The sequence below is a fragment of the Engystomops pustulosus genome, chromosome 3 (genome assembly GCF_040894005.1).
Source record: "Engystomops pustulosus chromosome 3, aEngPut4.maternal, whole genome shotgun sequence".
Lineage (NCBI taxonomy): Eukaryota > Metazoa > Chordata > Amphibia > Anura > Leptodactylidae > Engystomops > Engystomops pustulosus.
In genome coordinates, this window is record NC_092413.1 from 228918347 (window position 1) to 228942529 (window position 24183).

Consider the following 24183-nt stretch of genomic DNA (forward strand, 5'->3'; position numbering starts at 1 on the left):
CCCCAGTAATGTGCCCTCTGCCCCCCCCCCCAGTAATGTGCCCTCTGCCCCCCCAGTGTTCATTTATTAAACAAAAATCTCTCTGGTGATAAGTATTCAGCACCCGGTGATAAGTATTCAGCCCCCGGTGTTAAGTATTCAGCCCCCGGTGATACGTATTCGGCCCCCGGTGATAAGTATTCAGCCCCGGTGATAAGTATTCGGCCCCCGGTGATAAGTATTCGGCCCCCGGTGATAAGTATTCAGCCCCTAGTGATAAGTATTCAGCCCCCGGTGATAAGTATTCAGCCCCCGGTGATAAGTATTCAGCTCCCGGTGATTAGTATTCAGCCCCGGTGATTAGTATTCAGCCCCCGGTGATAAGTATTCAGCCACTGGTGATAAGTATTCTGCCCCTGGTGATAAGTATTCAGCCCCTGGTGATAAGTATTCAGCCCCCGGTGATAAGTATTCAGCCCCCGGTGATAAGTATTCAGCCCCTGGTGATAAGTATTCTGCCCCCGGTGATAAGTATTCAGCCCCTGGTGATAAGTATTCAGCCCCCGGTGATAAGTATTCAGCCCCCGGTGATAAGTATTCAGCCCCGGTGATTAGTATTCAGCCCCCGGTGATAAGTATTCAGCCCCTGGTGATAAGTATTCTGCCCCCGGTGATAAGTATTGAGCCCCCGGTGATAAGTATCAGACCCTGGTGATAAGTATTCAGCCCCCGGTGATAAGTATTCAGCCCCTGGTGATAAGTATTCAGCCCCCGGTGATAAGTATTCAGCCCCTGGTGATAAGTATTCAGCCCCCGGTGATAAGTATTCAGCCCCCGGTGATAAGTATTCAGCACCCGGTGATAAGTATTTAGCCCCCGGTGATAAGTATTCAGCTCCCGGTGATGAGTATTCAGCCCCTGGTGATGAGTATTCAGCCCCTGGGGATAAGTATTCAGCCCCTTTCCACTTTTGTGGAAAGTAAACCTATGGCCCAGTCTGAGGTCCAGAGCATCTGGAAGAGGTTTTCATCCAGGATATCTCTGGCCTCATTCATCTTTCCTTCAATTGCAACCAGTGGTCCTGTCCCCCCATAGCCTGATGCTCCCCCCACCATGTGTCACTGTTGGGATTGTATTTGGAAGGTGATGAGTGGTGCCTGGTTTTCTTCACCGCTTAGAATTAACACCAAAAAGTTCAATCTTTGTCTCATCAAACCAGAGAATCTTATTTCTCATAGCCTGGGGTCCTTCATATGTTTTGTGCACTGTATGCGGCATTCATGTGTCTCACACTGAGGAGAGGCTTCCGTCAGCTGACTCTGACATAAAGCCCCAGCCTGTTCAGGGTTGCAGTTCAGGGCTCCCATCTCCCTACTGCATCTCTGGAGCTCAGCTAAAGGGATCTTGGGATTCTTCTTTACCTCTCTTACCAAGGCTCTTCTCCCACGATTGCTTAGTTTGGCTGGACTGCCATGTCCAGAAAGAGTTGTGGTCATCCAAAACTTTTGCCATTTAAGGATTATGGAGACCAGTGTGCTCTTGGGAATCTTGAGTGCTACATAAATTTTTTTGTAACCTTGGCCAGTTCTGTGTCATGCTACAATTTTGTCTCTGTGCTCCTTGGGCAGTCCCTTAGACCTCATGATTCTTATGTGCTCTGTGAGCTGTTATTTCTTGTATAGACAGGTGTGCGCCTTTCCTAATCAAGTCCATTCAGTTTAATTAAACACAGCTGGACTCCAAGAAAGGAGTAGAAACATCTTGAGGAGGAACAGAAGGAAATTGACAGCATGTTAAATATGAGTGTCACAGCATAGAGTTTTAATATTGACCATGTGATATTTATGTTTTTCTTGTTTAATAAATCAGCAAAAATATCTAAATTTCAGTTTTTTTTCTGTTAAGATTCTGGGTGCAGAGGGCACATTAATGAGCAAAAGAAAGAACTTTGAAGTGGGACAATTTATTGGGGGTTTGATTGAATTAGGCAGAGTCTGCTGATTTTTTATTTTTTTTTCAAAAGTGAAAGTGAAAGTCACAGCACAAAATCCTTTTGTGTGCTGTCAGTGGTGCAAATGCAATTTCATCTAGCTTAGTCTGCCTGCTACTGTTTAGCAAGCTAGTCTCCAGAAATCCCAATCCACATTCTCTCTGCCGGTGAAGCGTACTCTACTTACTCTGTGGCGTAATCTAATACGGTTTTTTCTTCACATTAGTACCGGGACATTCAGCAATCCGCATTTCAGTTTGCTTTCTGATTTCTTTTGCGTGTTTCGTTCATAAAGAAATTTAAAAAGACAAAAAAAAAGTTATAAAAACGAAAAAAAAACAAAAATAAATAATAAATTTTCACTTTCAATTTTTTTTGGGGGGGTGGGAAATTTCAGTTATAGTAATCAAATTTTGTTCTTCTATAAACCCCAAAAAAAAAAAACATAAAGAAAAAAATTACCAAAAAAAATGTAGTTTATATTTCTCTTTTGTCTATAAAATACTTTTATTTGGAAAATGTTGAACCCGAGGGCTAGGGGTAGAGGACGAGGACGTGGGCGTGGGCATCCAATTACTGCAGGGGTCAGAGGCCGTGGTCCTGGGCGGGATGAGACACCACCTGCTAATGAGGGAGCAGGGGAACGCTGTAGAGCTACACTCCCTAGCTTCATGTCTCAACTTACTGGGACTCGTGGTAGAGCACTGTTGAGGCCACAACAGTGTGAACAGGTGATGTCGTGGATTGCGGACAATGCTTCAAGTCCACCAGTCAGTCTTCCACGCAGTCCAGGACTCGTGTGACCTCTCTCCAGGGGCGGATTTGGCCACCGGCGTGCCAATAGAAATACCTGTGGGCCCCAGATGCCATTTGGCTCTGCCCCCTGCTGGCTGATCCATTTCCTGTCGTTGCTAGCTCCACCCCCTACCACTGGTAGCAAGAATTCAACTCTCTATGTGTTGGAGTCCCTCAGACACAGAAAGATCTGAATATCATGATGATGGAGAGGGTAATCAGCTCTCCATCCTCATTTTCCCCTGTAGCTGTGATGCCAACAGGCGTGGAGTGATGATGTCATCATTTCTTTCAGGATAAAGAGAGATGCTAGGGAATGGGGACAGGTAAGTATGTGGTATTTATTATTTTTAAAAATGTATTTAAAACAAGGAAAGGAGGAACAGTGGGGGCCACAAAATGAGAGGAAGATGAGAGGGGCCATTACAATTGACTTTTCTAACATACACACATAATAGACTTTTTTATGATATTGTCTGCATTATGAGAAGTTTTACAGATACTCATATGGACTACATTATTTATGTAATATACATTATGTAGGAGCTAATTCTAGATACTCTTGTACATACACCATCAATCGCCACTTTACCTTGTATCACCTTATTTTACTGACGTTACCGAAACGTTACTGGAACACTTTTCGTCATTAATAAAAATGCATGCTTTGATTCTAAAGAAGTTGTGCACTGCCTCTAATTTTGGATACGATGAACAAATTGTTCAGTTCTCCCAGCTACTGAAAAAAAAATGTAATTTTTTTTTGGTTATAATGTATAATGCAGATTTTTTTCATATTGCAGGGATTTTCATCTCTCCACCAGCTCAGAAATGAGTATTATAACCCCCAGCGATGGTAAGGATTCCTCCTCTTCCTTCTTATCTAACAATTTTAGGCTGGGATCACATTTTGTTTTTGCTATATATTGTAAGGACAGATTCCCAACAGGGCCTTACAATGGATGGCACACACGTATCCCAATGTATGCTTATACTTGGCCTGGCGACCTCCCCCCGTAATGTGTGGGGAGGAGTGAACAATGGCAGCAGCTGGTCATTGGCTGCCATCAAAGTATGGGGTGTCCTATGGACAATGACATCACCGGGGTCCTCCCTCCTGCTGAGCAACGTAAGCGCTCGGTGAGGCCGGGGGAGGGATGCAATACGCTGCATCCGCTCCATATAGCCTTCTATTGCCTCTGCTGAGAGGGAGCAGGAGGCTACGTCTTTCCATCCTGACTTTTTCAGGTGATGTCTTATACTGGTCAGATGGAAGAAACCATTATGCCTCCCTCTGGTAGCAGATATCTCGGGAGTGTATACCAAAAAGGAAATGTGAACCCCCTGCACTTAGTACACGCCTCACTATGGCGCTGATATGGGAGATCTAAAGGGGAACATGTGTCCTTATTATGTGGTACCAACCCTTTCATCAGGTACAAGAAGCAAGAGGGGCACACAAGATATGGAAAGGGAAGAAGATCCACAGCAGCAAACGTGTTATTATTATGTGTAAATTGTAATTAATGAAAGTTAATTCAAAAGGAGATTGAGAGGAGCGAGGCAGGTGCGGGGTTACAGGTCACAAAGGCCGCTATTTCCACGATGGGGGTACGTGAGCTAAAAGAATAATTAGGTGGTACAAGTCAAAGTGCTACAAAAGAAAGGAATCCAGCGCTCCAAGGGTCAGCTGCAAAAAGAACTCTGTCCTTTATTGTTAAAAGCTTTATTTTTATGGTTTCAAAAACATATATTGAAAATTCCTTTGTTTTTTTTATAATGTCTTATAGTGTGTAACTTTTGGACCTAATGAAGAGGACGGTGCATCCTCAAAACGCGTAGTCCACAGTACATAAAGTATAAAAATTAATCTGCAGCTTCCATATTCCTTATTGTCTATGGGGCAGCGCGTCCTTCTACACTCCCCTCCTCTCCTATATCCCACCGTCACTTATCCTCTGATGAAGAACCTGGGATAGGGGGCTGTGGCAAATACCAAAGCACCCCAAGATAGCAGAAGTGCAAGGGAGAAAGGAACAAAGCACAATCCTCGTGTGATACCGTACATACAAAGTGTGAAATCATTGTTATAAACCAGGACTCTCACCAGAGTCCAGCTGACAAACCTCATTAGCCATGTTCGACTGGGGACCAGGATCTCAGAACAATTTGGATCAACTGTGCAGAGCCCGAAGATAGTGTGGGGACGGGGCTGTTGGCATGATGCCTGATGAAGGCTCTGATCCGGAGCTGAAACGCGTTGCAATTTTTAAAATAAAATGATCAGATTTTATGCTGATGTCCGAGTGAGTCCCAACAGCGTCGTCCCCACACTACCGTCGGGCTCTGCACACTTATCCTCTGACGATAACAGAGGACGCAGAAGCCCCTTCTAGACTGAATCACCACTTAGAATAATACCTCCTACTACTCTCCACCCTGAGGCCCCTACTGTGCCATACACTGCTGTAAACTGCTGTTAGTCTTTTGCATCTTCTGGAAGACATCATTCTTTTGTCTTCTTCATTTCCTAGATGAAAAGAGCCGCCAGTTTTACCGGAAGCTTTGTCAGTATGAAGATCATGTCCTACGGAAGATACATGAATATTTCCAGGATGATCTGCTCTACATTGTGGAGAACTGGAGATCTCAATCACTTCTAAGTGAACTCCATTCCCGAAATATCCGCAATCTGGAGGTGAGAGGACATGATCTGCCGGTGTTATATAAAAGTGTACAGTTCATGTCCCTATTCTATGTCTACGTGTGGCTACATTGTATTTATTCTTCTGTAATAGATTTTTCTGAAATTTAGAAAACAACAGCAACAGCCTGTGTCAGCGTAGGCAAACTTATTACACGTGTGCCAGAGAGGGAATTTAGAGCCCACCGGGTTCATTATAACATTGGATCTCCGACCCGGCAGGAGATGCTGATCTTTATATATATTCAAATATATTTACTGTAGATAAAGAAAGGATTCAGATGTCTTTACATTTTCCACTCTTTGTTTCAATGCAGCCAATTGGTAGGATCAAAAAAGTTATTTTTTGCTCATTAATGTGCCCCCCAGTAATATGCCCTCTGCCCCCCAGTAATGTGTAGCCTGCCTCTAGCATACCTCCCAACTTTTGGGTGTGAGAAAGAGGGACCAAAAGCCCCTTCCCTTTTTTTAAACTACACCCATTGTCCCACCCACAAATATAGTATAATATCGACCTTGATGGTCTCCACATAGTACAATGCCCCTTACTTTGGCCAACCCCCCCATGGAACCGTATGATACCCTCTAATGAAACTCTACAACATGTAAGACCCCTCCAGCCTCCTCTTGTAGCCCCCTGTCCTCCAGCCTCCTCTTGTAGCCCCCTGTCCTCTAGCCTCCTCCTGTAGCCCCCTGTCCTCCAGCCTCCTCCTGTAGCCCCCTGTCCTCCAGCCTCCTCATATAGTCTCCTGTTCTCAAGACCCTCTTGTAGCCTTCTGTCCTCCAGCCAACTCCAGTAGCCTCCTGCTCTACAGCTTCCTCCTGTCCATCCTTCTTCTGTCCCCTAGCCTCCTCAAATATCCTCCTGTCCTCCAGCCTCCTCCGTCTCCAGCATCCTCCTCATCTTCCCAGTCTTCTCCTGTACTCCAGCCTCCTCCCCTTCTGTCCCACAGACTCCTACTGTCCCCCAGACTCCTCCTGTCCCCCAGACTCCTCCTCCTGTGGCCTCCAGTCCTCCAGCATCCTCCTGTCCCCCAGCCTCATCCTGTCCTCTAGCAGCCTCCAACCTTCTCCTGTCCTCCATTCCCCCTGTCCTCTATCCTCCTCCTGGCCTCCAGCCTCCCACTGTGCCCTCATGCCCTCCAGCCTCCTCCTCCTGTCCTCTATCCTCCTCCTGTGCCTCAGCCTCCTCATGACCTGTAGCAGCACCCTGTCCTCCAGCCTCCTCTTCCTGTGGCCCTCTGTCCCCTGTTAAACATAAAACCCTGTTTCTTACCTTACTTCGTTCACCCGCAGTCACTCTCTCTCAGGTTCAGACTGACTAGCAGAGGGAGCGGGGCCAGCTGGGGCAGAGCTACCTCCTCACATGACTCGTGCATCATCACATCATGTGAGGAGGCAGCATGGGCTGATCCTGCCTCCTCCTGAAATCGGGACAAAATGGGGGAGGTGGGCGGAACCCAGAACAATCTCACAGCCGCCCGTGACTGCGGGACAGAGCCCAAAACCTGGGACTGACCGCCGAAGCCGGGGCGGTTGAGAGGTATGCCCCAGTAATGTGCATACACATACAATACCATATACAGACATGTAGCAAATATACATAATGTATACACACACATAGACCATATACACATCACACATATAAACACATACAGCACCATATACAGTCATACAGCATATATATATATATATATATATATATATATATATATATATATATATATATACATATATAGTGGACTGCAGGAAGTATAGATAAGAGATTCCAGTAATATTGTCCTGCTGTCTCCTCCCTCAACATTTCTTATCTGCCGACTCATGCGTTAAGTGTGGATGATGTGCCCTGTTATATACATATTATGCTGTACAATATGAAGCATAAAATGTATATAATGAGCTACATCCTACATTATTTAGTGTGTCTGGTTGGATGCCGGGGCCCCCTGAAACTGCAGGCCCCATAGCAACTGCTATGGCTGCTACCCCTGTAGTTACACCCCTGAAACTGCACTCCATAGGCCTGTAAAGGTGGCCTACAGAGGCAACTTCAGAAGGAGCGTTATAGCCTCCATTACCCATGATACACCTGGTTATATTAATGCTCTGACTGATATATACTATGTGTAATGACTCTGATGTGTCACTCTTTTTGTTTTTTAGAAATACTTGACTCTGATAGAAAATGATAGAAAAACATTGGCTCAGACTTTCCTACCAGAGATTGTCCAGAGAGGACGCGAAGCTGTGATAGCATTATGGGTTAGTCTTCATGTCTTACGGAAGGATTATAGGTCCCCCAACCTGGACGCTGCACTGGAGGAACTGCAACAGAAAGGTAAAATTGTGTGTCAGTCCCAGTAGTGGATTATAATATAGACGGTTTGGGCAGTGGCTCATGGCACAAGCCTTCTGGGGGGCCCATGGCCACCAAACCACCTACCACATTGTATACTTCACCCTTCACCCATGAAATCCTTGTACAACTGTTCCTCCTCTCAATACACATGTACACAAGAGCCATTTCCAAGGCTTTTCCCACCTACAAAGAACAGAGAGGTCGTTATTTTTGTTGTAGGCTGCGCTACACAATGTATCATTTACAAGGAATTAATTTGCTTTTAATTGCATGAACCTCTTAATGACCCAAGGTTATTGGTGTCTGGATGTAGAGGTTGTTCCAATTCTTTGGTACATATTATAACAACTTCTACTTTGTTTCTTTATGTTTTTTTAACTTGAAATGTATTAATAACATTTTTCATACTATTAGCAGACAAATTACTAAAACTTGGAAAATATATGCATTTTTTCCCATTATTTAAACAAAAAAAATGCTGTAAATTTATATAAACCTTCACCAAAATACGTTATAAATTTGTACAGTGTCAGTCCATCACCATTTTCCAGCTTCTGAGACAGAGGCAGAGGCTGCATGTCCTTTGTAAAGTGTCTTCAGCAGATCCTTACGCTTTCTGACTTCAGCTGAATGGCCGGAGGGGGCCGCACTTCAAACGGTCATATCTCCAAATCCGTGGCACCTAGAAACATAAGACACCTGGTGTCTTATTAATGATAGCACCAATCGTGGGTGTTACTGGTAACAAATATGCAGCAAAGATTTACCCGCTATTAAGAGGGCTCAGCCCATGAGCCCTCATCATGCATCCGCAGTCTAGCGTCGGGCAGGACAGATTCTTCTCCTGTCTCACACTGCAGAGTCTCTCTGCATTGGGCTCTCCCTCTGTATTCCAAGACGAGCTCACACACACACAGACACTTCCTTCTATGGGTCAGATGCTATTAAATGTTCAGAAGCTAAATGAAAGTGTTTATAAACCTGCACCCTGATAATCAAAGCACATTGTCAGCACACATCATCCCATAGCACAGAGCGATCATGAAGTGTCTTAGAGAGTCCCCGCTCACAATCTGGAATCTTACACCGATTATCACTAAGTCCACTAGGGCCAAACCCCTTTAAGTGGTATCTTGCAGCTACATCATATTCAGTTTCACAGTCTGTGTCTGGATGATAACAAGGTGGTGATAAAAGGAAGTTGTAAAATCTGTGCCAGCATCTTTCTCAGTCCATACTGTGAGAGTGAGACACTGATTTTCTCTGTGTCTTGCTTTTTTTCTGTAGTGTGAACATGGGTTTACTTGCTGTGCTGTTGGGCTTCATTAAGCTCCTCACTGTTTCTGTACTGCAGCATAGCTTGCTCCAGCGCTAATTAACCTTTGACCGTTCCACACTTGTCTGTGCTCTCTGGGTTTCTGACTTCGATCACCATAAAGCTGTGAAATCAGGTATCATTCCTGAGTGTCATCTTATGCTGGTTAATGTTACTTTTTTGGGGGACAACCCTAATCTTCCAGGAGGAACCTTCCTTTTTCAAGACAAAAGAGACATGAACAAGGCTGGGATCTGTTGCAGAACAATAGGCTACAGCTTAGTACAAAGGCAACAACACAATTATTAGAAAATGGAAAAGTCAGGATTCAGCACAGAACTACACAGGAGGACAACGTCAATCACCGGAAGTTACTGGGGCCACAGTCTCAAAGGCTACCTTAAGTAACAACCTAATGCTTCATGGAATAAAATCCTGCAGGACACACAAGGTCCCACTGCTCATGCCAGAACATGTCCAGGCCAGTCTGAATTTCACCAATAACCATCTGGATGATCCAGAGGAGGCACAATAGAAGGACATGTGGTCAGATGAAAGCAAAATAGAACTTTTTGGTATCAACTCCGATTGTTGGGTTTGGAAGAAGAGTCCAAACTCAAGAAAAGTTTTTCAACCATGAAGCAAGGGGGTCATATTTTGGGGGTACTTTTTTGCAAAGATGACATGGCAAATACAAGGTATTGAAGAGAGGATGGATGCAGCCATGTGTCGTGAGATTTTGTCCGACAGCCTCCTAGCCTCAGTAAGAGCATTGAAGATGTTTCTGCAAGACAATAACTGGAAACACATAGTCGGGATAACTAAGGAACGGCTCTATATATAATATTTTAAGGTCCTGGAATGGCCTAATCAGTCTCCAGACCTGAACCTAATTGAAAATCTTTGGATGGAGCTGAAACTCAATGTTCCCAGTGACAGACTCGAAACCTGAAAGATCTGGATTGGCCGTCTGTGCAAACTTGCAAACCTACAGATGTCTGAACAAAGGTTTTTCTATCAAATATGAAGTTCTCTTTTTCTATTGTATAAAATAATTAAAGAATAAAGTATTATTGAAGGTTTTTTTTCCCCACAAATTAATAGCCCTATTATCTTTGTTACCTATGTCCAGCAGTTTCCCTGCTATCCACCTCAGATTACCTCAGAGCTGCTTCCTCTCCCTCTGCTGGTAAGCCCTGGAGCCCATACTTTGTTTATTCTTTGTTTCTCTGTCATTTTCATGGGAAGGGGTGGGCTTCTGCTCCCTGCTCACTGAAGAGGAGGTCATGTGACAGTGTATGTAGCAGAGCTGAATGTGTCCAAGACAGCAAATGCAGATGTCTCCTACACCAAATAGTGAGGTACAAGATCTCCCCTGTTCCCTATCAGTCCCTCCATCCCAGTCTATGATTTTACAGAACTTTCTATGTCTGTCTCCCCTCCACCTTGTCATGGGCATTTCAGCTCTTTGAAGATAAGCTACAAACCCTTAGTGCTCACACAGTAAAGGCTATAAACTTCATGTACTTATAATTTCTCAAATATTCCCTGCTCCTCCATGTGATGGGAGCTGCCACGATGTCACCATATGCATCCTGTATGTACACTGTATATGTCCCCCTACTCCTCCATGTGATGGAAACTGCCAGGATGTCACCATATACAACCTGTATGTACACTGTACATGTCCCTGCTCCTCCATGTGATGGAAGCTGCCGGGCTGTCACCATATACATCCTGTATGTACTGTACATGTCCCCTGCTCCTCCATGTGATGGAAGCTGCCAGGCTGTCACCATATACATCCTGTATGTACTGTACGTGTCCCCTGCTCCTCCATGTGATGGAAGCTGCCAGGCTGTCACCTTATACATCCTGTATGTACTGTACATGTCCCCTGCTCCTCCATGTGATGGAAGTTGCCAGGCTATCACCATATACAACCTGCATGTTCTGTACATGTCCCCTGCACCTCCATGTGATGGAAGCTGCCAGGCTGTCACCATATACATCCTGTATGTACTGTACATGTCCCCTGCTCCTCCATGTGATGGAAGCTGTTAGGCTGTCACCAGATGCATTCTGTATGTACAGTACATGTCCCCTTTGTACTTTGTGAGAGAACAAAAGGCATCATGGGATCTGTGGGCAAGCTAACTGGACTTAGCTTGAGGGCAGATACAGGAAGACTTTGTCTCCACCCACTTCACCACTAGTGAAAAAGATTTTTGTCAAACACTTTCAGAACAGAAAATACCATAACTTTGGAAAGAAAACGGAAGCACAAAGTAGGTATCATTCTGTTTGTTTGCAAAGGGGAAATCACATACAATAATGTCAGCACCTGTCCAGCAACCGCGCAACCACAACCAGGCTTGGCGCTCGCTGTCAGACTAGGTAAGTGGTGGAGAGTTCACCCTGCGACGTCCCTGCGGGCTAAGGCCCTGCCTAAAGCAGATAAACCTATCTGATGGTCCCTGAGTGCCCCTACAAGATGACAGGGAAAGCTTACTTCATCTGGCAGCTGCTCGATGGTGGAGCGGACAGGTAAACGGAAAACAGGAATAGACTTGTGTTCACACTGGCGCACAGAATACAAACACAGGACTGAGACAGGGAAAGCAGGAGAACACTAGAAGGTAAACGACACGGAGGGACAACATTATATACAGGCCTTCAGGCAGGATATACACAGGTCAGGTCAGGATCAAGCTGGTTATATACAGGTCAGGATCAAGCAGGTTATATACAGGTCAGGTCAGGATCAAGCTGGTTATATACAGGTCAGGTCCAGATACAGGCAGACAAGCGGAGACAAACCGGGTCAATACCAAGATGGCTGCAAAGGTGCACAATTGGGTACAAAACACAGTACACCAAACAAGACAGCGGGAGCACTAGATACACAGGTAAAACTAAAAATAACCACCACGGTAAGATGGGAATGGGCAGGTATATAGGGCAGTTCCCGGACGCCTCCAGCAGCCACTGAGGGAACTGTCCATTAGGCTAGTAACCTTTTCTGGGCAGGGCTGAAATACAAGGAGCAGAGTGTGGTTACGTTAATCCAAACACAAGCAGTAAGCCGCAGTTCACACACAAATAAACACCATCTATTCTGACAACTGCGGATAGTGCGACGTTTAGGCACGGACGTTACAAACAATTTGGTAAAATTATTATAATTTTACAGTTACACTTTAATACTGTCATGTAATAAAGTGCAAATTATTTACAAACTATACAACGTGATCTTATAGAAATATTTTTTTAGATTCTGTTTCTTACAGATACATTATTTTGCATAGATTCATAAATGAAGAGGAGATAAATCTGACAAATCTGTTTTCTCATCAGGTGACGCTCTAGTGGAGCAAATCCTACTGGATGAGTTTGGACACAACCTTCCCCCAGAACTGAATGGTAAGTGTACATCATATTGATATTGTAGTAACAATGCTAAAAGTTTCCATGAAACTAAACCAATACAACGAAACCCAGAAGCAAGAGCACTCTAAGCGGACAGACTGCTTTGTAGGGTTTCTTACACACAATCTTTCATGGCAAGCTAAATTTGGCAGAACTTGGCATCGCAGAACAAAAACAAAACTAAAATTGTCACAAGGACACATAAAAAGTATGAAGCGAGCCATTTACTTTACTTTTGAGCCCCCAGAGTGGCTAACCACGCTGTCTACTGTCAGAGAGGAGGTGCTGGGGCAGAAGGAAGAGGAGGCGTGTCTTATGCTAATCTTCTCTGATACGGTACAATCCACCGCATACAATTTCCGAAAAGCTACTGTGATCAGACTGATCTCTCACATATTGCGTTTATCATACCGCGCAACCTTTATATGTAAGAAAGAGGGACGATTAGAGTGGCACATGAAGCAAACAATATTTTTTTGCATAATAAACCACACCCTTTCTTCATCCCTTACCGCACCCCCTAGTATGCCCACACAGTATAAAACCAAGAATAATACCCCCTACACTGTACAATGCCCCCTTTTCTATGGTTCACAAACATTTTAAAAAACGCCCCCCCCCCCTGTGATTTCTCTCATATTATGGCCCATATTATGACTACAGCGAAAGACTCCAGGTTGGAACTGCCGGAGTTTTCTCCCGTATTCGGGAGGCCGGAGCTTCTTAGTAACTATATCGACACAGGACCACTGGCGGGGAATTTTTAAGACTGGCGATGTAAATGCCATTTTTAATAAATTCAACCCATTATGGTACATTCCCACCACATGGTGTTTATTAAACTCCAATGCTGCCAAAGCTCATTTCCCCAGTACACTTGTACACTGCTATTTAGCTCTAAAACATCTTTAAGACTGTGTGGTCGAAACATTGGCCAGGAATAATAAATGTTTAATTTCCCAAATTATCAGCCTGTACACAGAACTAGGAACTAAGCGGCTGGCTTGAAGGAGGCTTTACCGCAGGTATCACTGTAGCCCTGTCCCAGCATAGGGCTCATTCACACCCGTCAAGGCCGACAGAGTGAAGCAAGAAGAGGCGGTGGATGCGTGACAGTAATGTTTCCCCTGGAGCACTCGATGTAGGTGATTAGTAATGGTAGGAGGGAGGCCAACGATGGTAGCGGCAAGTAAGGGATACACAGAGCAAATGTAAACTCATTACTATTTTATTATGAGAACTCCAACAGTAGCAGGTAACACGAGTTTATATTTTCATGCAAATTTTAAATATCTGGAGGTGAAGAAGAGAACGGTACGATCCCGAAATGCGTAGTCCGTTTTATGTGCCCTATTAAACAAGTCATTTTGATTCACAACTGAACATTGCGTTCGTCTTCCTGGTCCTTAACCATTTATCCTTTATTTAACCTGAAGAGAAGCAACTGAGACAATTCTAGAATAATTGATGATAATTACTGGATAAGCAGATCCCTCAAACAGATGTCTCCACTCTGCCAGGTACAACTTCATGGCCAAAAGCTCCAATAGAATAGTTTCTTTTTGCAGGGGAGAAGTGCTTAGAGAAGAAGGGCTCTGGCAAAGATGGAAGAGGCGTCAACCTCCAGGAAGAATTGTTGTGTGAGCTGAGGCTACTAGGCGTGGCTACTCCACGCCCCAGTGGCCTCTTGCATTTCGCCTACCAATCTAGCTTGAGCACGCAGCTAGGAGGAGCCTGGTTCTGCGCATGCGCAGTAGCTCTGGCTTCGGAGCAAAGACTGCGCAGTCGCCCGCATGTATAGAACCTGACATTGTGGACGAGTTTCTACGCAGCTCCTCATGGCTGGGTGCTAAAGAAGGGTTGGTAGGTGGATCGCAAGAAGCTACTGGGGTGTGGAGTAGCCGCGCTGTGTATCCTCAGCTTAGGAAAATCCACGCCCCAGTAGCCTCTTTAGTAAATTTGCATAATAGAGCGATTGAAAATTATAAAAGATTTGGGCGACTAAAGGATTAGCCCTAAAAAGGCCTTTATTATTATAGATTAAAGGGAACCTGTAATCGGATCTACCTTAATAAGTAGAACTGTGGTGGTAGGTTTCCTTTAAATAGCATGGAGTTTTAGAGGACAAGGTCAATCCAGGACAGCTTTTAGCTTTTCTGGGTCCATTTGAAGATGCTTCTCAGACACAATCAGGAGGCGGGCAACACAATTGTGTTGGACTTTTCATGTTAAATCTGGCACATGGTGCTATTGAGCACCGGAACACCCCCTTCAGTGCAGAAGTTTGTGTCGTGTGGAACACAGTACAGCCGAGCCACAAAACGGTCATGTGAGACATGACAACCTACCATTTGATTTGATGTATTATAAACCAAACACTTATAGAATGCTATAACTACACTGATGCAGAAACATATCTTGTTTAATCCCTGAACTGAGTGTTTTTGCTGAAAAAACTATTATAAAATTCAGAATAATGAGTCTCTGTTGCTCCCGTGACTGTCTCAGTGCTTCTCCTCTTACACTTCTCAGGAGAATGATGTACACACTAACAGGCAGAAGTAATCCATCACTGCACTATCCCCCAGCTGCTGTGTATGAGTCATCCTGCTCAAGTTAAGTAGTCCCATCCGAAACTGTGCAGACAGCTTGTATAATGTGTTTATGTACAGCAAGAAGCATGCGATCCAGCTTTCCTGAATGTCATAATTTTTTTTCAGCAAAACCACTCAACTCAGGGATTAAACAAGATATGTTTCTGCATCAGTGTAGCTATAGCAGTCTCAAAGTATATTTGGATCATAATGCATGCAATCAAATGGTAGATTTTCTTTAAATACAACAATACTTATTTAAACCATGATATTCTATGCAAGGCCGAAGAGATCCTTCCTTCTTCTGTACAAAGAAAAACACAGCTGTGGCTGCAGAAGACTTAGAAACCCCCTCTCTAGGTTATCCTTCATGTAAGGAGACATGGCCTCAGGCAGCTAGGAACAGAGGATGAACCCGTCCAAGAGGAGGTGAAGATCCAGGCATGAGATCTATCGGACAGTCATATGGACGATGCCGCGGGAGAGTCTCAGCCTCTCAGCCTTTTCTGAAAATGTCTGCAAAGGCACAATACTGCGGAGGCAGGTCAGGTAGTGGCTCAGGACTCACTACATGTACAGGAAGGACCCACAACTGAAAGTTTGTCTCTCCTTCCAAACTTAGGAGCTGGAGTTTCTTGGCTTCAGTGGGCAGTGGCAAACATAGTGAGCACCCTTGCCACAGTACCAGCATAAGTTCCTGATATGTCTGCGTAAATGTTCTGGCTCACTAAGTTTAGTCCTCTCAACTTGCATGGGCTTGTCTAGTGGTGAAGTAAGCAGAGGCCGCTGATACTTGGGCGCTCGTCTTGAAATCCTCTTCTCTCAAGTCACCTCCTTAGCACATTCACAAAAGCGCATTTCAATACGTGTGGCCAAGGAGGTTGGCACATGTCTTCCTGCCAGTTCATTTTTGATATGAGAAGACCTTCCCAAAAGGCAGCAACAAGGGCACAATTATTCCAGGTTAATTCAGGGTGCAGGATACCTGACAGAGGAGCGAGTACACAGCAGGGATTTGTTGGTACGTGGCTGGAAAAGGTGGCTGTAAGTAAGCTTGGGAGGGGAACACGACCAGGGGTGGAACCCGTTGCCTGCGTTACATTACTGATGAAAGGGGCCCCTCACTTTTAAATAGTCCAGGGTTTAGGGTACCTATAATCTGCTCCTGCTGATATGCGTGCCACAATTGATGAACAGAGACCTATTAGTACAGAGCAGGGGCGTTGCTAGGGTGGTAAAAGATCCGGGGCACGGGCCCCAATGCATGTGTATTGCACTTTCAGTAATGCCCCCTCCTGTACAGAACCCCCTCACATGTGGTTGTGCCAATAACAAGGTTACTCCTGGTATATACAGCTACAGAGAACACAGGAGAAATCCCCATCACCACATCTTATGTTCCTCATTGTCCCTACATCTTTGTTCCCTGGCAGTGTTATCCTGCTGCCGCCCCTAACAATCTCCCCAAATACTGTAAGGCGGAGCTCACACCTTTGTCTTGCATTTAAACAAAACCAGGAGCGTGTCACCCATCACTTGTGTATTACTGGAAAATATATGTGATCAAACCAAGGCCCGTCCTAGTGCCATGTGTGAACACACCCCAAGAAATGTCCCCCACACAGTCCCCCCAGTAAGTAATGTGCCCCACACAGCCCCACAGTAATGTCCCCCACACAGCTCCCCAGTAAGTAATGTCCTCACACAGCCCCACAGTAAGTAATGTGCCCACACAGCCCCCCAGTAAGTAATGTGCCTCACACAGCCCCCCAGTAAATAATGTGCCTCACACAGCCCCCAGTAAATAATGTGCCTCACACAGTCCCCCCAGTAAGTAATGTGCCCACACAGCCCCCCAGTAAATAATGTGCCTCACACAGCCCCCAGTAAATAATGTGCCTCACACAGTCCCCCCAGTAAGTAATGTGCCTCACACAGCCCCCCAGTAAGTAATGTGCCCACACAGTCCCCCCAGTAAGTAATGTGCCTCACACAGCCCCCCAGTAAGTAATGTGCCTCACACAGCCCCCCAGTAAGTAATGTGACCACACAGCCCCCCAGTAAGTAATGTCCTCACACAGCCCCCAGTAAATAATGTGCCTCACACAGCCCCCCAGTAAGTAATGTGCCTCACACAGCCCCCCAGTAAGTAATGTGCCTCACACAGCCCCCCAGTAAGTAATGTGCCTCACACAGCCCCCCAGTAAATAATGTGCCTCACACAGCCCCCAGTAAATAATGTGCCTCACACAGTCCCCCCAGTAAGTAATGTGCCCACACAGCCCCCCAGTAAATAATGTGCCTCACACAGCCCCCAGTAAATAATGTGCCTCACACAGTCCCCCCAGTAAGTAATGTGCCTCACACAGCCCCCCAGTAAGTAATGTGCCCACACAGTCCCCCCAGTAAGTAATGTGCCTCACACAGCCCCCCAGTAAGTAATGTGCCTCACACAGCCCCCCAGTAAGTAATGTGACCACACAGCCCCCCAGTAAGTAATGTCCTCACACAGCCCCCAGTAAATAATGTGCCTCACACAGCCCCCCAGTAAGTAATGTGCCTCACACAGCCCCCCAGTAAGTAATGTGCCTCACACAGCCCCCCAGTAAGTAATGTGCCTCACACAGCCCCCCAGTAAGTAATGTGACCACACAGTCCCCCCAGTAAATAATGTGCCTCACACACAGCCCCCCAGTAAGTAATGTCCCCACACAGCCCCCAGTAAATAATGTGCCTCACACAGCCCCCAGTAAATAATGTGCCTCACACAGCCCCCAGTAAGTAATGTCCCCACACAGCCCCCAGTAAATAATGTGCCTCACACAGCCCCCCAGTAAATAATGTGCCTCACACAGCCCCCCAGTAAATAATGTGCCTCACAGCCCCCCAGTAAGTAATGTGCCTCACACAGCCCCCCAGTAAGTAATGTGCCTCATACACAGCCCCCCAGTAAGTAATGTGCCTCATACAGCCCCCCAGTAAGTAATGTGCCTCACACAGTCCCCCCAGTAATGTGCCCACACAGCCCCCCCAGTAAATAATGTGCCTCACACAGCCCCCCAGTAAGTAATGTGCCTCACACAGCCCCCCAGTAAGTAATGTGCCTCACACACAGCCCCCCAGTAAATAATGTGCCTCACACAGCCCCCAGTAAGTAATGTGCCTCACACACAGTCCCCCAGTAAATAATGTGCCTCACACAGCCCCCAGTAAGTAATGTGCCTCACACAGTCCCCCCAGTAAATAATGTGCCTCACACAGCCCCCCAGTAAGTAATGTGCCCACACAGCCCCCCAGTAAGTAATGTGCCTCACACAGCCCCCCAGTAAGTAATGTGCCTCACACAGCCCCCCAGTAAGTAATGTGCCTCACACAGTCCCCCAGGAAATAATGTGCCTCACACAGTCCCCCCAGTAAGTAATGTGCCTCACACAGCCCCCCAGTAAGTAATGTGCCTCACACAGCCCCCCAGTAAGTAATGTGCCTCACACACAGCCCCCCAGTAAGTAATGTGCCCACACAGTCCCCCCAGTAAGTAATGTGCCTCACACAGCCCCCCAGTAAGTAATGTGCCTCACACAGCTCCCCAGTAATGTGCCTCACACAGCCCCCAGTAAGTAATGTGACCACACAGCCCCCCAGTAAGTAATGTGACCACACAGCCCCCCAGTAAGTAATGTCCTCACACAGCCCCCAGTAAATAATGTGCCTCACACAGCCCCCCAGTAAGTAATGTGCCTCACACAGCCCCCCAGTAAGTAATGTGCCTCACACAGCCCCCCAGTAAGTAATGTGCCTCACACAGCCCCCCAGTAAGTAATGTGACCACACAGTCCCCCCAGTAAATAATGTGCCTCACACACAGCCCCCCAGTAAGTAATGTCCCCACACAGCCCCCAGTAAATAATGTGCCTCACACAGCCCCCAGTAAATAATGTGCCTCACACAGCCCCCAGTAAGTAATGTCCCCACACAGCCCCCAGTAAATAATGTGCCTCACACAGCCCCCCAGTAAATAATGTGCCTCACACAGCCCCCCAGTAAATAATGTGCCTCACAGCCCCCCAGTAAGTAATGTGCCTCACACAGCCCCCCAGTAAGTAATGTGCCTCATACAGCCCCCCAGTAAGTAATGTGCCTCACACAGTCCCCCCAGTAATGTGCCCACACAGCCCCCCCAGTAAATAATGTGCCTCACACAGCCCCCCAGTAAGTAATGTGCCTCACACAGTCCCCCAGTAAATAATGTGCCTCACACAGCCCCCAGTAAGTAATGTGCCTCACACAGTCCCCCCAGTAAATAATGTGCCTCACACAGCCCCCCAGTAAGTAATGTGCCCACACAGCCCCCCAGTAAGTAATGTGCCTCACACAGCCCCCCAGTAAGTAATGTGCCTCACACAGCCCCCCAGTAAGTAATGTGCCTCACACAGTCCCCCAGGAAATAATGTGCCTCACACAGTCCCCCCAGTAAGTAATGTGCCTCACACAGCCCCCCAGTAAGTAATGTGCCTCACACAGCCCCCCAGGAAATAATGTGCCTCACACAGCCCCCCAGGAAATAATGTGCCTCACACACAGTCCCCCCAGTAAATAATGTGCCTCACACAGCCCCCCAGTAAGTAATGTGCCTCACACAGTCCCCCAGGAAATAATGTGCCTCACACAGCCCCCCAGTAAATAATGTGCCTCACACAGCCCCCCAGTAAATAATGTGCCTCACACAGTCCCCCCAGTAAATAATGTGCCTCACACAGCCCCCCAGGAAATAATGTGCCTCACACAGTCCCCCCAGGAAATAATGTGCCTCACACAGCCCCCCAGGAAATAATGTGCCTCACACAGCCCCCCAGTAAATAATGTGCCTCACACAGCCCCCCAGTAATGTGCCTCACACAGCCCCCCCAGGAAATAATGTGCCCCACACAGCCCCCCAGTAAATAATGTGCCCCACACAGCCCCCCAGTAAATAATGTGCCCCACACAGCCCCCCAGTAAATAATGTGCCTCACACAGTCCCTGCAGGAAATAATGTGCCTCACACAGTCCCCCCAGTAAATAATGTGCCTCACACAGCTCCCCAGTAAACAATGTGCCTCACACAGTCCCCCCAGTAAGTAATGTACCTCACACAGTCCCCCCAGTAAGTAATGTGCCTCACACAGCCCCCCAGTAAGTAATGTGCCCACACAGCCCCCAGTAAGTAATGTGCCTCACACAGTCCCCCCAGTAAATAATGTGCCTCACACAGCCCCCCAGTAAATAATGTGCCTCACACAGCCCCCCAGTAATGTGCCTCACACAGTCCCCCCAGTAAATAATGTGCCTCACACAGTCCCCCAGTAAGTAATGTGCCTCACACAGCCCCCCAGTAAGTAATGTGCCTCACACAGTCCCCCCAGGAAATAATGTGCCTCACACAGTCCCCCCAGGAAATAATGTGCCTCACACAGCCCCCCAGTAAATAATGTGCCTCACACAGTCCCCGCAGGAAATAATGTGCCTCACACAGTCCCCCCAGTAAATAATGTGCCTCACACAGCCCCCCAGTAAATAATGTGCCTCACACAGTCCCCCCAGTAAGTAATGTACCTCACACAGCCCCCCAGTAAGTAATGTGCCTCACACAGTCCCCCAGTAATGTGCCTCACACCCAGCCCCCCAGTAAGTAATGTGCCCCACACACAGCCCCCCAGTAATGTGCCTCACACAGTCCCCCCAGTAAATAATGTGCCTCACACAGTCCTCCTAGTAAATAATGTGCCTCACACAGCCCCCCAGTAAGTAATGTGCCTCACACAGCCCCCCAGTAAGTAATGTGCCTCACACAGTCCCCCCAGGAAATAATGTGCCTCACACAGTCCCCCCAGTAAATAATGTGCCTCACACAGCCCCCCAGTAAATAATGTGCCTCACACAGCCCCCCAGTAATGTGCCTCACACAGTCCCCCCAGTAAATAATGTGCCTCACACAGTCCTCCTAGTAAATAATGTGCCTCACACAGCCCCCCAGTAAGTAATGTGCCTCACACAGCCCCCCAGTAAATAATGTGCCTCACACAGTCCTCCTAGTAAATAATGTGCCTCACACAGTCCCCCCAGTAAGTAATGTGCCTCACACAGCCCCCCAGTAAATAATGTGCCTCACACAGCCCCCCAGTAAGTAATGTGCCTCACACAGCCCCCCAGTAAGTAATGTGCCTCACACAGTCCCCCCAGGAAATAATGTGCCTCACACACAGCCCCCCAGTAAGTAATGTGCCTCACACAGCCCCCCAGTAAATAATGTGCCTCACACAGCCCCCCAGGAAATAATGTGCCTCACACAGCCCCCCAGGAAATAATGTGCCTCACACAGTCCCCCAGTAAGTAATGTCCCCACACAGTCCCCCCAGGAAATAATGTGCCTCACACAGCCCCCCAGGAAATAATGTGCCTCACACAGTCCCCCCAGGAAATAATGTGCCTCACACAGTCCCCCCAGGAAATAATGTGCCTCACACAGTCCCCCCAGGAAATAATGTGCCTCACACAGCCCCCCAGGAAATAATGTGCCTCACACAGCCCCCCAGTAAATAATGTGCCTCACACAGCCCCCCAGGAAATAATGTGCCTCACACAGCCCTCCAGTAAATAATGTGCCTCACACAGCCCCCCAGTAAATAATGTGCCTCACACAGCCCCCCAGTAAGTAATGTGCCCACACAGTCCCCCCAGTAAATAATGTGCCTCACACAGCCCCACAGTAAATAATGTGCCTCACACAGTCCCCCCAGTAAGTAATGTGCCCACACAGTCCCCCCAGTAAATAATGTGCCTCACACAGCCCCACAGTAAATAATGTGCCTCACAATGTTCTCCCCCTTCCCTAGTCCCTGTCATGTTTCTCACCTCACAGATGCAGCTCTCTCTCTCTCTCTGTGCGCTGCTTTCCCCTGCAGGTCATGTGATCATTACATCATCACAGGTCCTTGAGCCTCTGGAACTCCCGGAGTAAGGTCCTTGCAGGGGAAAGCAGCGCCTGCACTCGTTCTCATCACGATCTGAGGACACAGATCGTGATGAGAACGAGAGGGAAGGAATCTCCCGGGCAGCGGGGCAGATGATCTGCTGACCCGAGGAGATTCGGGGCACTGGACAAAAGATCCGGGGCACGAGCCCCGGATCTTTTGACCTAGCGACGCCCCTGGTACAGAGGAATAGTGCAGTCACATTGTACAAATCATATAAACAGTAGTTGACATGATTGCTGATAAAGGGCGATATACAAGTTATTAAATCCTAGGATCCATTAACGTTTTCTTCTGGGAATATAACTGCATGTTCTTAATAAATTACATGAATTGTGTAGCTGCATTATTAGACAAGAAAGACTCCATTTGTCTTGTATAAGCAATGAATGCTGGTATTTCCAGAGGTCTTACTTCTATGCATCTGAAGTATATAGTGAGGTGTATGTTGAAATTTTTACCTGAAATGTTCACTTCCCTGAGTCTGTAGGCAGCATATACAAAGGGTTAATATCCACCACTGCTGGTTAGAAGAGACATAGTTAATCTGCAGAACATTAAGCTAATTAATCAATCAAGAGGTTATATGGGCATCCTTCACCCAAACAGACACTACAGAGTTACAAGCAGTGGGGACTATTGTATACCTCCCAACTTTTGGGCTAGGGAAAGAGGAAGAAAAAGTCCCTCCTTTTTTTCTAAACTGTGCCCATTGTCCCACCCATTGCCATCGCCCCCAGGCATATTATTGGCCTTAATGGCCCCCACATATTATAATGGCCTCTTCTTGCAGCCAAACCCACTATGGAGCCATATAATAACCTCTAATGGAACTCAACAACATAAAATACCCCCTTTTAGTTTTGTCCTCCTCTTTACTTTTGTACTTTCTTTACTCCTAGCCACTCCTACTCGCATTGTGGCCTTTCTTCCTCCTCATCCTCACAATGTGGCTGTTCTACTCTGCAATCAGGAGCCTCTCTTCCACCTCTTACCATTGTGGCCCTTGTCCTCCACCCCCCTCATATTGTGTTCCCTTCCATCTCTCTCATTATTGAGTCCTTTCCCCCACTCCTCTCATATGTCCTTCATCTCTCTTATATTGTGGCCCCTGCCCTCCATCCTTTTCATATCGAGGCCCCTGTTTTTCATCCTCCTCATATTGTGATCCCCTCTCACATAGTCACTGCCTGTCCTATATCCCCCTCATATGATGGCTGTCTGACCTATACCCCTCTCATAATATGGCCCCTGTCCTCCACCCCCATCATATTGTCTCCCCTACCATACATCCTCCTCATACTGTGGCCCCTGACCTCCTTCTCTTATATATTGTGGCCCCCTATACTATATCCCTCACATATTGTGACTACCTGTCCTATAACTCCCTCTTTTTCAGGCCGCTTTTCCTCCATCCCCATCATATTGAGACCCCTATCCTCTTTCTCCTCATATTGTGGCCTCCATTCCTCCATCCTCCTCATACTGTGTCCTCCATTCCCCTCATATTGTGGCTCCTGTCCTCCATCATATTGTGGCCCCTGTACTCTTATTGCTGGGTATTAAATAAAAAGAGACTATTGTTAGTTACCTTTCACCATTTCCCTACAGCAATCCTACATTCTCCTCTTCCATCTTCAAAGCTGACTCAGAGGAGGAGTGGGTCCAGCCTAGCTACATCCACACACGTCTCCTAAATCGCACAAGCAGATGCATGGAAGCAGCAGGAAGCGGATGCCTCCTCTTGGCCTTGATGCCTCTGCTGTATATTCCAGCCCTGCATATTCGGTCTATAAGTAGATAAACTTTTTCAGCCCAAGAAGCTGCTGTAGAAATGTTAGAATGGGCTTATAAAACAGTTAAAAATTGTTACATTTTCCAAGGATTAGCATTCTCTAATAAGGTGCCTTATCCAATGGGAAACATGGCTACATGGAAGAGAACAAATAACTGTTGTTTGTATCAATGTTTCTTAAGCTTCCATATATGCCAAGATTGATCACGTCAC

At 46.6% G+C, this 24183-nt stretch overlaps 2 protein-coding genes and 1 long non-coding RNA gene across 3 annotated transcripts in view; 1 reads left to right on the plus strand and 2 right to left on the minus strand.

The window, feature by feature from the left end:
* Positions 1–24183, minus strand: part of LOC140122762 (fucolectin-like) — a 147769-nt gene that overhangs the window by 78408 nt on the left and 45178 nt on the right. The window lies entirely within an intron of this gene.
* Positions 3568–24183, plus strand: part of LOC140122759 (NACHT, LRR and PYD domains-containing protein 3-like) — a 56661-nt gene continuing 36045 nt past the window's right edge. The window contains exons 1-4 of the mRNA XM_072143953.1: positions 3568–3620; positions 5299–5462; positions 7632–7806; positions 12500–12565. Coding sequence (XP_072000054.1) covers positions 3596–3620; positions 5299–5462; positions 7632–7806; positions 12500–12565 — 430 coding nt within the window. The 5' untranslated portion in view covers positions 3568–3595. The remainder of the gene's footprint in view (positions 3621–5298; positions 5463–7631; positions 7807–12499; positions 12566–24183) is intronic.
* LOC140122786 (uncharacterized) lies at positions 7541–8505 on the minus strand. Its single transcript, XR_011854377.1, has 3 exons — positions 8330–8505; positions 7912–8010; positions 7541–7793 (listed from the first exon to the last, which is right to left on the minus strand). It is a non-coding gene; the product is annotated as an uncharacterized lncRNA (long non-coding RNA).